This window comes from Cherax quadricarinatus, chromosome 13, assembly GCF_038502225.1.
Source record: "Cherax quadricarinatus isolate ZL_2023a chromosome 13, ASM3850222v1, whole genome shotgun sequence".
In the NCBI taxonomy this organism is placed as follows: domain Eukaryota; kingdom Metazoa; phylum Arthropoda; class Malacostraca; order Decapoda; family Parastacidae; genus Cherax; species Cherax quadricarinatus.
Window position 1 is genome coordinate 9,562,002 of NC_091304.1, and position 14,562 is coordinate 9,576,563.

A 14,562-nucleotide genomic window follows, 5' to 3' on the forward strand; every position below is an offset into this window, starting at 1 on the left:
CTTGCTGTCTTTAAAACTTTATTGTATCCACTTACCTAATAGTCACAAAGTTGAAGCAGTGTATGGAGAATTGTTGGAAATGCTTTACATTTCCAGTCTATCAAAATGGTTAAATTTGAGTCAATAAGGTGTGGTGAGGCTTTATACTTTGGTATATAAAAAGTTAGAATCTATTAGTTCTTTATATTAACAAGTTTTTTACTTTTTTTTTCTGAAGGGATTTTTACTCTATAGGAATATAGGAAATTATATAATACATTTGATTTCTGTCATTATCTTCCTTTTACCTTTTTGCCATTCGTCACGTAGATCTACATCATTAAGGCCAGGGTCTCTAATGTAGTTCTACTTCATGAGCTCAGCTCAGCTCATATAAGCTGTGAGCAGTAAATGTTGTCATAGATATGAGAGAATAGGTCTGTGGGGCAAGCGCCCCATATAAAAAAAATCCTGCCCCTCGCAGTGCATGATGGGAAAAGCAAAACTGTGACCCTGTAATGTTTTCTCAGATGTTTTTTTTTATGGTTTTATTAGCTGTTTCTTGGTATAATTTGATAGATGGAACATATTATTGAAATAGAGATGCTTTTGATTGGTTTCATGACTGGAAGTAGCTTGAAACTTAGCTCAAAGTAGCATATTATTATTATTATTATTATAAAAAAGAAGCGCTAAGCCGCAAGGGCTATACAGCACCAAAGTAGCATAAATATTTGATTTTTGCCAATATTCCAGAGGACGGGTAAAGCCCCCTACAACCCCCAGTCTGTTTTGTGGGTTTTAATAGGTCTGATTCAATTATTGGGACTCTGTAACTCATGACCAATCTTTCCTGGTTATACATATATATTTTTTTTTTTGTTATCCAGGAATAGCTGTATAGCCCTTGTGGCTTAGCACTTCATTTTGATTATAATAATAATAATATCCAGGAATAAAGTCTTCTATTTTTGTGTGAATAAGAATTCAAAATGGAAAGCAAGTGTAATATACAAGAGGGTTGGCAACACAACTGATGAACAGAGGAAATATTGTTTGTGATAGAAATGTCTACATAGTTTATTATGGACTGTTTTTAAATTTTATGTGAAAGTAGCCAAATTACTAAATTCTGATCACTTTTTTTAGAGCAGCTGAAATAGTTGAATGGGCAGTTTCTTGTGTTCAATTGGCAGAATGGAAGGAATACAGTGGACCCCCGTTTAACGATATTTTTTCATTCCAGAAGTATGTTCAGGTGCCAGTACTGACCGAATTTGTTCCCATAAGGAATATTGTGAAGTAGATTAGTCCATTTCAGACCCCCAAACATACACGTACAAACGCACTTACTTAAATACACTTACATAATTGGTCGCATTGGGAGGTGATCGTTAAGCGGGGGTCCACTGTACTAGCGAAATAGCTAAAAATTTAGTCAACTGGAACAATGGAGTTGGCCTGAAAGAGGAATCAAGTTGGGCGATATCTCCGATGCGTAAATTGCGCCAAGACTGCTACCCTAAGTTTTTCTTTTTCGGCCCACCCTACCTTGGTGGGAAATGACCAGTGTTAATAAAAAAAATAAATAGTGTAGCAACCATGGTATTGTTACTTATTATGAAAACATGATATACATAAAGGTTATTCAGTACAGTAGATGCTTCATACATTGACAAGTGTAGTGTAGCAGTAATCCAATATAATGTCATTCATAAACAATCATTTGAGTACATATGAAGCATTAAAATGTAAGATACAGTAAATGAAAGTAGGAATAACATAAGCACTATTAGCGAACACTGTCAACATACTAGGCCCAAGACTCTTCAGTCTTCCACTAGCAAATATTACTGGTACAATGGTATTAATCTTTGAGTGTCAAATAGACAAATTTCTGCAAATAACGTGCCAGATCAGCTAAGCTGTGATGGCTATGTGGACCTGCAGGTAGCAAATTATTATTATAATAAAAAAGAAGTGCTAAACCACAAGGGTTATACAGCTGCAGGTAGCAAAAACCTGGCTGATGAAGTGTGGCCACTAGCTGGGCTGTGGGAGTAGAAAAACCTTAAACCAGTCAAAGGTGCAAAAAGCTTTGTACACTTATGTAATCCTTTGTTTACCATCCAAAACAGCAATTTAAGACTATTCATTTTTGTTCAAAAGGAAGGCACGATTCAGTACTACTTATATTTGTTTTCAATGCTATAAAATGAAAAAAAAAAAAATTGTTAAGGATGGATTAACTTAAATATTTCACATACCTTGACCCAAGTCTACATATTTAGCTCATCTGCATATATAATTTTTGAGAATTCTTTTGCTGCACATGTAATGTTTGGGTATTTAAATGAATACCCTGTTCTAAGGGCTTTCTTTGGAATTACCTTTTGTCCCTCAGTCATAATTTTACCTCGCTCTTCACTGAACAGCATATTTATAGCAAATGTCGGTAAGGGTACAACTGATGGTCTCCAAAGAGCTTTTCCAAAAGCTGTAGCAAATTCTTTGTTTGTTATAATTTGTGGAGCTACTCCATTGACTATTCCAGTGACATTTTCTGACTCGATTGCATGGATAAAAATACCAACTATATCTTCAACGTGAATCCAGGGCATAGGTTGATCTCCACTTCCCACAGGTCCCCCAAAGCCCATATAAAATGGAAATATGAGCTGCTTAATCATTCCACCCTGACGACCAAGTACCACTCCTGCAAGAATCAAGAACAGTAACTTCAGTGGTGTCAAAAATATGAAAGACTCAGCAATCAAGATGCCTAATATATTTTTCAAGCTACAGGTTAATGGAAATATAAATATAAATACATAAAAATTACTATCTAAGGGTACATATGATTACAGGTTTACAGTTTACTGTATGTGCAATTGGAAAGCCCACATAATGCTCAACTTTTCCAGATGAACTGGTTATAAAGCTATTTCAAGACTGGAGTTTTATCTGCTTTAAAATTACTGTTAATATTTTACATCATCTTCCACACTACAGGCAGAGTAACCCAAAGAAGGAAACACATTTACCATCATTCATTCAACTGTTGTCTTTCCAAAAGTATGTTGACATCACAATTTGGATTACCCCTCTGGCTGCAACATTCTCACCACTCCTTCAGAGTGAAGGCACTATCTTTCTCACCTCTGAAATTCAAGTCCAGCTAAGTGATTTCCCTGAATACCTTCATAAAAGTTACCTTGCTCACACTCGAACACCACATCCATTAAAAAAAAAAAAAAACACTTGTCTCCATTCACTCCTAATGAATTTGTATAAGCCTGTTGGATGTTCCAGCTCCTAAAGCTCAAAGCCTCTTTTGCCCCTCCATCCATTCCTGGAATGACTCATACCCCTCCAACCTTCCACCCCTGATTTATGCAACATCTCTCTCTCCATGCCCAAATCACCTCAACAACCCCTCCTCACTCTTCTGAACTATATCCAGGGCTGAATGCTTTATTTGAATATATTATTATAGGTAGTAGGTTGGTAGACAGCAACCACCCACGGAGGTACTACTGTCCTGCCAAGTGAGTGTAAAACGAGAGCCTGTAATTGTTTTACATGATGGTAGGATTGCTGGTGTCTTTTGTGTCTCATAAATATGCAAGATTACAGGTACGTCTTGCTACTTCTACTTACACTTAGGTCACATTACACATACATGTACACGTTTATTTATACACATTCATCTGAGTTTTCTTTGATTTTATCTTAATAGTTCTTGTTCTTGTTACTTTTCCTTTTATATCCATGGGGAAGTGAAATAAGAATCTTTCCTCCGTAAGCCATGAGTGTTGTAAAAGTCAACTAAAATGCCAAGAACAATAGGCTAGTGACCCCTTTTCCTGTAAAGATTACTAAAAAGAAGAAAATTGTCAATGTGGGATGTCTGAATGTGTGTGGATGTTGTGCAAATGATAAGAAAGAGATGATTGTGGATGCTATGAATGAGAATAAGCTGGATGTCCTGGCTTTAAGTGAAACAAAGCTGAAGGGGGGTGGGAGAGTTTCAGTGCAGAGAAGTAAATGGGATTAGGTCAGGGGTTTCAAATAGAGTTAGAGCTAAAGAGGAAGTAGCAATAATGTTGAAGGATAAGCTATGGCAGGAAAAGAGAAAGTATAAATGTATTAATTGAAGGATTATGTGGATTAAAATAAAGGTTGAATATGAAAAGTGGGTTATAGTAAGTGTATATGCACCTGGAGAAGAGAGAGAGGTTTTGGGAATTGAGTGTGTGGGGAGTTTTGAACCAAGTGTGAGAGTACTTGTGGTTGGGGATTTCAATGAGAAAGTGGGAAAAAAATGTTGTGGAGGGAGTAGTAGGTAAATTTGGGGTGCCAGGGGTAAATGAAAATGGGGAGCCTTTAATTGAGCTATGTGTCAAAAGAGGTTTGGTAATAAGTAATACATATTTTATAAAAAAGTGGATAAATAAATATACAAGGTATGATATAGCATGTAATGAAAGTAGTTTGTTAGATTTTATGTTGGTGGATAAAAGGTTGATGGGTAGGCTTCATGATGTACATGTTTATAGAGAGGCAACTGATATATCGGATCATTATTTAGTTGTAGCTATAGTTAGAATAAGAGATAGATGGGACAAAAAGAAAATGGCAACAAGAAGTAAGAGAGAGGTGAAAGTGTATAAACTAAGGGAGGAAGAAGTTTGGGTGAGATATAAGCAGCTATTGGCAGAAAGGTGGGCTAGTACAAGAATGAGTAATGGGGGGGATTGAGGAGGGTTGGAATAGTTTTAAAAGTGCAGTATTAGAATGTGAGGCAGAAGTTTGTGGCTATAGGAGGATGGGTGCAGGAGGAAAGAGGAGTGATTGGTGGAATGATGAAGTAAAGGGTGTGATAAAAGAGAAAAAAGTAGCTTATAAGAGGTTTTTACAAAGCAGAAGTGTTATAAGAAGAGTAGAGTATATGGAGAGTAAAAGAAAGGTGAAGAGTGGTGAGAGAGTGTAAAAGAAGAGCAGATGATAGATCGCGAGAGGCACTGTCAAGAAATTTTAATGAAAATAAGAAAAAAAATTTGGAGAGATAAACAAGTTAAGAAAGCCTAGGGAACGAATGGATTTGTCAATTAAAAACACAGTAGGGGAGTTAGTAGATGGGGAGATGGAGGTACTGGGTAGATGGCAGAAATATTTTGAGGAACTTCCAAATGTCAACAATGAAAGGGAGGCAGTAATTTCATGCACTGGCCAGGTAGGTATACCATCTTTTAGGAGTTTAGAAGAGCAGGATGTGAGCGTGGGGGAGGTGCATGAGGCATTACGCAGAATGAAAGGGAGTAAAGCAGCTGGAACTGACAGGATCAGTACAGAAATGTTAAAAGCAGGGGAGGATATAGTGTTGGAGTGGTTGGTATTTTTGTTTAACCCTTTCAGGGTCCGTCCCGTAGATCTACGGCTTTACGTTCAGGGTCCAAACCGTAGATCTACGCCATGAGCTCAGCTCACTCTGATAAACTGCGAGTGGTACATTTGGGCCTAGATATGAGAGAATACATCTATGTGGTATGTGTGCACCACATAAAACAGATCCTGCAGCACACTGTGTATAATGAGAGAAAAAAAAATGAAATCATGATTTTTCGATTAAAACAGCAACTTTGCAGTGTTTTTTCGTATGTTTTTTATAGTTGTATTTGCGATTTCATGGTCTCATTTGATAGAATGGAAGACATATTACAGAAATAGAGATGATTTTGATTGGTTTTAGCACTGGAAATGGCTTGAAACTGAGCTCAAAGTAGCAGAAATGTTAAATTTTTGCCGATATTCAAGAGTAAACAAACGACCTCACACGTCTAATACACGTCAGCTGGTGGGTCTAATATACATTCACAAATATGGTGATGATATTTATACAATTATTACAGTATTGCATAACAGTAAATCTTCTATTTTTTGGTGTGAATAAAAATTCATTATGTGAATAAAAAATCAAAATGGAATTTATTTGTAAAGCCTCAAAACATAACTAATGAACAGAGGAAATGTTAGTTTAGTGCCAGGAATGCCTACATTGTTCATTCTGGACCCTATTTTGAAATTGGAATATTTTGAACTTTGTGTTAAATTGGCCAAATTAACAATTTCCGATCACTTTATTTTGTAGTTGAAACAGTTGACTTGGCGATTTCTTGTGCTCAATCGATAGAATAGAAGTAATACTAGTGAAATAGCTAAGAATTTGGTTGATTGGAATAATGTAATTGGCCTAAAATGGGAGTCAAAGTCGGCAAAATCGCCGATTCGTAAATATCGCTGACACATCAAAATTCGCGAGAGCATAATTTCGTCAATTTTCCACCAAATTTCGTACTTTTTGTTTTATTACCTTCACAAAAAGATTCTCTACGATTTCATAAGAAAAAATAACAAATTTTTTTTTTTAAATTCTTGGACACTGGTGCGTGACTCCAGATTTGGGCCTTGGACCCTGAAAGGGTTAATAAATGTATGAAAGAGGGGAAGGTACCTAGGGATTGGCAAAGAGCATGTATAATTCCTTTATATAAAGGTAAGGGGGACAAAAGAGATTGTAAAAATTATAGAGGAATAAGTTTACTGGGTATACCAGGAAAAGTGTATGGTAGGGTTATAACTGAAAGAATTAGAGGCAAGATAGAATGTAGGATTGCGGATGAGCAAGGAGGTTTTAGAGTTGGTAGGGGATGTGTGGATCAAGTGAAGCATATATGTGAACAGTGTTTAGATAAAGGTAGGGAAGTTTTCATTGCATTTATGGGTTTAGAAAAGGCATATGATAGAGTGGGTTTTGGAGCAATGTGGCAGATGTTGCAAGTACAGTGGACCCCCGCATAACGATATTAATCCGTTCCTGAGAGCTCATTGTTATGCGAAATTATCGTTATGCGAATGAATTTTCCCCATAAGAAATAATGGAAATCAAATTAATTCATGCAAGACACCCAAAAGTATGAAAACAAAATTTTTACCACATGAAATAGTAGTACATGCACAATATATATTGTGCATGTACTACTCTACTAAATGAAGAATAAATGACACTTACCTTTATTGAAGATGCAGCAATGACTGATGAGACTGTGTCCTGGGAGTGCCTTTTCCTCCTGAGTACTGTAGGTCCTGTTTGGCATTTTCTTCCAGAACATGCCTTATCACACTGTGTATGCCACTACGATTCTTAAATCTCTCAAACCAACCTTTGCTGGCTTTAAATTCACCAATATGAGCACTAGTTCCAGGCATTTTTCCCTGTTCACCTGGGTGTTAGTCGACTGGTGTGGGTTGCATCCTGGGAGACAAGATTAAGGACCCCAATGGAAATAAGTTAGACAGTCTTCGATGACACTGACTTTTTTGGGTTATCCTGGGTGGCTAACCCTCTGGGGTTAATTGTTTCTTGGTATTCTCAATAAGCCACACCAACAACGGTGCTACAGCAGCAGCAGACGGTGCTACAGCAGCAGCAGACAGTACTACAGCAGCAGCAGCAGCAGCAGCTGATGGTGGTACAGCAGCAGAAGCAGCTGATGGTGCTACAGCAGCAGCAGCTGAGTGCTACAGCAGCAGCAGCAGCAGCTGACAGTGCTACAGCAGCAGCAGACGGTACTACAGCAGCAGCAGCAGCTGACGGTGGTACAGCAGCAGCAGCAGCAGACGGTACTACAGCAGCAGCAGCTGATGGTGGTACAGCAGCAGCAGCAGCAGCTGACAGTGCTACAGCAGCAGCAGCAGCTGACAGTGCTACAGCAGCAGCAGCAGCAGACTGTACTACAGCAGCAGCAGCAGCAGACTGTACTACAGCAGCAGCAGACTGTACTACAGCAGCAGCAGACTGTACTACAGCAGCAGCAGCAGCTGACGGTGGTACAGCAGCAGCAGCAGCTGACGGTGCTACAGCAGCAGCAGCAGCTGACGGTGCTACAGCAGCAGCAGCAGCTGACAGTGCTACAGCAGCAGCAGCAGCAGCAATTGACCATGGTACCACAGTATTTCGATAATATTTCTCACCCTTTTTACCACAGGGTTGGCACTAGAAGCTTTCTTGGGGCCCATGGTCACTTATTTTGCAGATAAAATCACCAAAAACGCTGTAATAATACGAAATGTTCCAATTGTGTGCTTGGATGTTACTGCGGAGGCTGGCTTGTAAACAATGCCACCGGCGGAACATGCGAGGCTGGCTCAGGCCTCGCATAGACGCGTCTCGGACAAATAGCGTTGAGCGAGTTTTTTAGTGCTATGCGAGGCAAAATTTTAGTTCCTGGTAAAGGTGGGATTTAGACAGAGATGTGTAATATCACCATGGTTGTTTAATATATTTATAGATGGGGTTGTAAAAGAAGTAAATGCTAGGGTGTTGGGGAGAGGGGTAGGATTAAATTATGGTTAATCTAATACAAAATGGGAATTGACAGTTACTTTTTGCTGATGATACTGTGCTTATGGGAGATTCTAAAGAAAAGTTGCAAAGGTTAGTGGACGAGTTTGGGAGAGTGTGTAAAGGTAGAAAGTTGAAAGTGAACATAAAAAAGAGTAAGGTGATGAGGGTATCAAATGATTTAGATAAAGAAAAATTGGATATCAAATTGGAGAGGAGGAGTATGGAAGAAGTGAAGGTTTTCAGATATTTGGGAGTTGACGTGTCAGCGGATGGATGTATGAAGGTTGAGGTTAACCATAGAATTGATGAAGGAAAAAAGGCGAGTGGTGCATTAAGGTATATGTGGAGACAGAAAACATTATCTATGGAGGCAAAGAAGGGAATGTATGAAAGTATAGTGGTACCAACACTCTTATATGGGTGTGAAGCTTGGGTTGTAAATGCTGCAGCGAGGAGGCGGTTGGAGGCAGTGGAGATGTCCTGTCTAAGGGCAATGTGTGGTGTAAATATTATGCAGAGAATTTGGATTGTGGAAATTAGGAGGTGTGGAGTTAATAAAAGTACTAGTCAGGGGGCTTAAGAGGGGTTGTTGAGGTGGTTTGGTCATTTAAAGAGAATGGATCAAAGAATGACATGGAGAGTGTATAAATCTGTAGGGGAAGGAAGGCGGGGTAGGGGTCGTCCTTGAAAATGTTGGAGGGAGGGGGTAAAGGAGGTGTTGTGGGTGAGGGCCTTGGACTTCCGGCAAGCATGCGTGAGCATGTTAGATAGGAGTGAATGGAGACGAATGGTATTTGGGACCTGACGAGTTTGTTGGAGTGTGAGTAGTGTATTTAGTGAAGGGATTCAGGGAATCTGGTTATTTTTATATAGCTGGACTTGAGTACTGGAAATGGGAAGTACAATGCCTGCACTTTAAAGGAGGGGTCTGGGATATTGACAGTTTGGAGGGATATGTTGTGCATCTTTATACGTATGTACTTATATGCTTCTAAACTGTTGTGTTCTGGGCACCTCTGCAAAAACAGTGATTATATATGAGTGAGGTGAAAGTGTTGAATGATGATGAAAGTATTTTCTTTTTGGGGATTTTCTTTCTTTTTGGGTCACCCTGCCTCAGTGGGAGACGGCCAACTTGTTAAAAAAAAAAAAATTATTATTCTGAAGTATACCCTTGGTGACTTCATTTTGCATTTTAATTTCTAAGCACCTAATTCTCTGTATGATATTCACACCACACATTGCTTTCAACATGGTAAGAATGTAGATCAATGTTTGGACAGTTAAGGGGTTAATATCAGAATGGGTTGAGGCGAGTGAAAATATTATTTCCAGGTGGTTTGATGGTAAAGAGGTGAATTAACTTACTGCTGCTACCCGTAGTCCAACTCTATTGTCCGGTTTACCTTAGCCTACTGCTCCTAACCGCCAACAAATTTTTATTTACAGTTATTTTTTTAATTTATTAATTTTATACAAAACAGTTTACATAATTCATTATTGGGTCATGAACAGGAGCTTAGATTACTGTCTAGTATGGAAATGCTTCTCTAGGCTTAGGTTAAGGTATGCGGCAAATTCAAATTTTGGTTCCTGGAACTTTTTTTTTTTTTTTTTTTTTTTTTTTATCTGCGGTTGGCTTAATCCGCAGATGCGGAACCCATGGATATGGAAGGTTGACTGTACCATAAGAAACTTTACAATTATCGAAAGACTCTGACTGCAAACTTTTGATGTTCTACTCTTGGTTCACTATTTTGCAAAAACTATGAATTTATCAATTTTATGAAATGTATTGTAGATGTTTACAGGAAGAATTTATTATAAATTAAAATCAGGTAATTTTTTTTACAGTTTTATAGATTATATTAATCCATATTTGTTCAATCTTTTTCCCTTATTATGACAGCAGTATAGTTTAACAGAATACAATACCTGGAATAATGTAATGAATAAATAATATACAAAATATTAGTTTATCAGTTAAAAACTTAGAAGCCCATACCTATTCTTATCTTGACTGTTCTTACATCAAGATGGGATGGAAGATTTGCTGCATTTTCCCAGTCATAACACAGGTGAGATAAAAAGTCAAAATCTCCACCAGGGCCATCCTCATCATATACTTCATCTTGATTTGGTGGGTAAAAACCTAAGAAGAATTTATATTTGAGAATTAAAAAGACATCACTAATAAAACAGGGTTTATAATTTTTATTTTTTAACTCGTGGGCCATCTCCCAAGGAAGGGTAGCCCAAGAAAATGAAATGCATTCACAATCATTAATTCACTTGCCATTTTGCCAGAACTGTGCTTATACATATCACAAATCAGAACTATTTGACTGCATTGTCTCCACCTCTCCAGAGTGCAGGCACTGTCCTTCCCACCTTCAGGACTCAAGTCCAGCTAACCAGTTTTTCTGAACTCTTTCATAAATAATACCTTGTTCGTATATTAACAGCACATCAAGCATTAGAAACCACTTGTCTCCACTCACTATTAGGTAATAAGCTCACACAAGCCTACTAGATGCTCAAACCCCTGCCTTCATCATCCGAAATGACTCCTACCTCTCCTTCCTTCAACCTCACATTTAAACACCCTCTTCTCTAAAGTTTGCTGTATAGCCCTTGTGGCTTAGCGCTTTTTTTTTATTATAATATAATAATTCTCTAAAGTTTAAACCACCTCAACAGCCTCTTCTCATCCCTCTGAATTACCGTATACCCTTCATGGTCCCACATCGTCTTCTAATTTCTACACATTGAATTCTCTGCGCAACATTCACACCACGCATTGCTGTCAAACATGACAACAAGGTACATATTTGACAGCTTTACCTCCATATATAAACTTCTTTCTTTCTTTCTTTCCACAGATGCCTTAACACACCATCTATCTTTATGCCCCCTATCTTATCTAAGGTTCACCCTGTTATTCAAAGAATCATTTGCTGACATGTCCACTACCAGATATCTAAACACTTCCTCCATACATATTCCTTCACTCTAACATGATATTCTATCTTCCACAAACTTTTGTATAGACTTTGTGCCTTTTTATTCTTCATAGACTTTTAGCTTTTCTCATCACTGCTATTTTTCTGGATTCAGTTTTAATTTCCTTCTGTTACATACCCTCCTAAATTCATCTAACAACCTTTGTAACTTATCTTCAGAATCTCACAAAAGAAATGCCACTGGCAAAGAGCAACCATGATGCCTCTCACTATGTATCAAATTCATCAATCCCATACCATGGTGTGAGCTTGTCAGATCAGAGTGAGTAGAGACAAGTGGTTATTACAACTTGACGTGCTATTGGAGTGTGAGCAAGGTATATAACATTTGTGAACCAGTCAGCCTAACTCAAATTCTTGAGGTGGAAAGCATAGTGCCTGCACTCTAAAGGAGGGATGATGTTGCAGTGTGAAGGGTCATCTGAACTGTGATGTCAGCACACTTCTGGCAAGACAGTGATTGAAGAATGATAGTGTGTTTCTTCTTTTTTGGGGGTCACCATACCTCATTAAGAGATGGCCAGTACATATATTAAAAAACTCCCCAACACTAGCATTCACTTCTTTTGTAACCCCATCTTTAAATATGCCAAACAACTATTGTGACATCACACATCCCTGTCTGAATCCTGTTTTCAATGAGAAATAGTCCTCCTCTACCCTAACCTGAGCCTCATTCTCTGCATAAAAACTCTTCACTACTTACCTGGAGTATACCTGGACAGGGTTTTGGGGGTCAATGCCCCCATGGCCTGGTCTGAGATCAGGCCTCATGGTGGATCAAGGTCTGATCAGCCAGGCTGTTACTGCTGGCCACACAGAAACTGATGTACAAACCACAGCTCTGCTGGTCAGGGACTGACTTTAGGTGCCTGTCCAGTGCCTTCTTGAAGACAGCCAGGGGTCTGGGAGGCAGTTGAACAGTCTTGAACCCCTGACACTTATTGTGTTGTCTCTCAGTGTACTCATGGCACCCCTGCTTTTCATTGGGGAAATGTTGCATCTCCTGCCAAGTCTTTTGCTTTCACAGGGAGTGATTTTTGTGTGCAAGTTTGGTACCAACCCCTCTAGGATTTTTTAGGTGTATATTATTATGTATCTTTCTTGCCTGTGTTCCAGGAAATACAAATCAAGGGACTTCGACCATTCCCAGTAATTTAGGTGCTTTATCATACTTATGCGTAACCTACCACCTATTCCATACATTTGCAATATCTGCCACATTGCTCACTTATCATATGCCTTTTCTAAATCCATAAATGCAACAAACAGATAATTACCCTTATTGAAGTATACTGTTTACTTATATGCTTCAATGTAGACACTTAGTCTACATATCCCATACCCTTCTTAGATTATCCATGCCCCTCTGCAATCTTATTTTGTCTTATTCCCAATTCTTTCAGTAATAATTTTACCATACACTTTACCTGGTATACTCAACAGGCTTATTTACCTATAATTCTAACACTATCTTTTTTTTTCTTTTTCTCATACAAACTTGTTATGCTCTGTGCCAATCCTTAGATACTGTACCTTCCCTACTTTCATTCACTACTCAATACAAAATAAATAAAGGACTAGTCTGGGATTTGAACTCATTAAATGTCCAGTAAAGTGTGTACAAAAGGTGGCAAGCTAGTTAATCTTAACCACTGAAGGGGGAAGTGTCTTGATGCTGGTGAAGGGCTCTTGATCCATGGAGTTAGAACTACCTTCACCTTCCTTGGATCAAACCTGATTGCCTTCCATTCCCGAGGCACTGCTGCATGACCTTCACATTCCCCATGAATGTAATAATAATAATAATGTGAAACATTACTAAGTTAAATCAAGACTATGGAATGATTATCACAATATTTACATCAAACCCAGCACCACTTATAACCAATGTAATGTTATTTCATTATACTGTACCCTATTATCCATATCAGATCAATATATCTTTAAGTTGCATGAACATAAGTGTATAATGAACAGACATTACAACTGGTTGCAAGTATTGTATTTTCTAGCATATAAGGCCACACAAATAACCCGCACATAAAAGAGAGAAGCTTACGACAACGTTTCGGTCCGACTTGGACCATTGACAAAGTCACACTAACCAGAGGTGGAGCAGGATGGCTATATATAGGCAGGAAGAGGTGGAGGTGGTAGTAGTAGTAGTACAAGAATTGTATATAATACCGACAAGATGAAATTAAGACACATGCACAACACCCGGGCATCCCCATCGTAGACGTTTCGCCATCCAGCCAGCCACTGGATGGCGAAACGTCCACAACAAAGACAACCAGACGCCCCACATGTGTCTCAATTTCATCAGTGGTTGAGTAGTAGTAGAAGAAGAAGAGGTAGTAGTAGTGGTAGTGGTAGAAGTGGGAAATAAGGAAGACGAGCCAGTCAAATACAAAGGAAGGGGAGCACTGCAAGAGAGCTAGATGCCCACAGAGGGAGAGCAAGCGCACAGAGGTGCGTGAAAGGGGAAGTGGTGAAATAAATGAAGGAACAGAAACACGAGACAGGAGAGAGAAAGACAACCCAGAGGAGAAAGGGAAAGAGGAAAGGGGAAGAGGAAGAAAAAGAAAAAGAAAAAGAAAAAATGAGGAATCAGGTTAAGTCATGGGTGTTCTGAAGTTTGGAGCATTTTACAATGTAGTGGGAGAGGAAGGCATCCACAGAGACGAAGCCAGGGCTAAGGTTCATACAAGGAAAGTTGTGTATTAGTTGTGTATTAGCCCTCGCTTCGTCTCTGTAGATGCCTTCCTCTCCCACTACATTGTAAAATGCTCCAAACTTCAGAACACCCGTGACTTAACCCGATTCCTCATTTTTTCTTTTTCTTTTTCTTCTTCCTCTTCCCCTTTCCTCTTTCCTTTTCTCCTCTGGGTTGTCTTTCTCTCTCCTGTCTTGTGTTTCTGTTCCTTCTTCATTTATTTCACCACTTCCCCTTTCACGCACCTCTGTGCGCTTGCTCTCCCTCTGTGGGCATCTAGCTCTCTTGCAGTGCTCCCCTTCCTTTGTATTTGACTGGCTCGTCTTCCTTATTTCCCACTTCTTATTACACTAGTGTGAAGGGGTTAACAACTGGTTATCCAAGTGTGCATGAGGACGAAAGTGGTTCTGTACATTACAAATAAACAAAAAACA

The 14,562-nt window shown here is 38.8% G+C and overlaps 1 protein-coding gene across 3 annotated transcripts in view; it reads right to left on the reverse strand.

Moving 5' to 3' along the window:
- Positions 1 to 1,568: 1,568 nt before the first annotated feature.
- LOC128688667 (epimerase family protein SDR39U1) overlaps positions 1,569 to 14,562 on the reverse strand; it is a 43,818-nt gene continuing 30,824 nt past the window's right edge. For all 3 annotated transcript variants that reach the window (XM_053776609.2, XM_053776608.2, XM_053776610.2), the window contains exons 5-6: positions 10,392 to 10,538; positions 1,569 to 2,695 (exon numbers count right to left, since the gene is read on the reverse strand). In XM_053776609.2, coding sequence (XP_053632584.1) covers positions 2,259 to 2,695; positions 10,392 to 10,538 — 584 coding nt within the window. In that variant the 3' untranslated portion in view covers positions 1,569 to 2,258. The remainder of the gene's footprint in view (positions 2,696 to 10,391; positions 10,539 to 14,562) is intronic.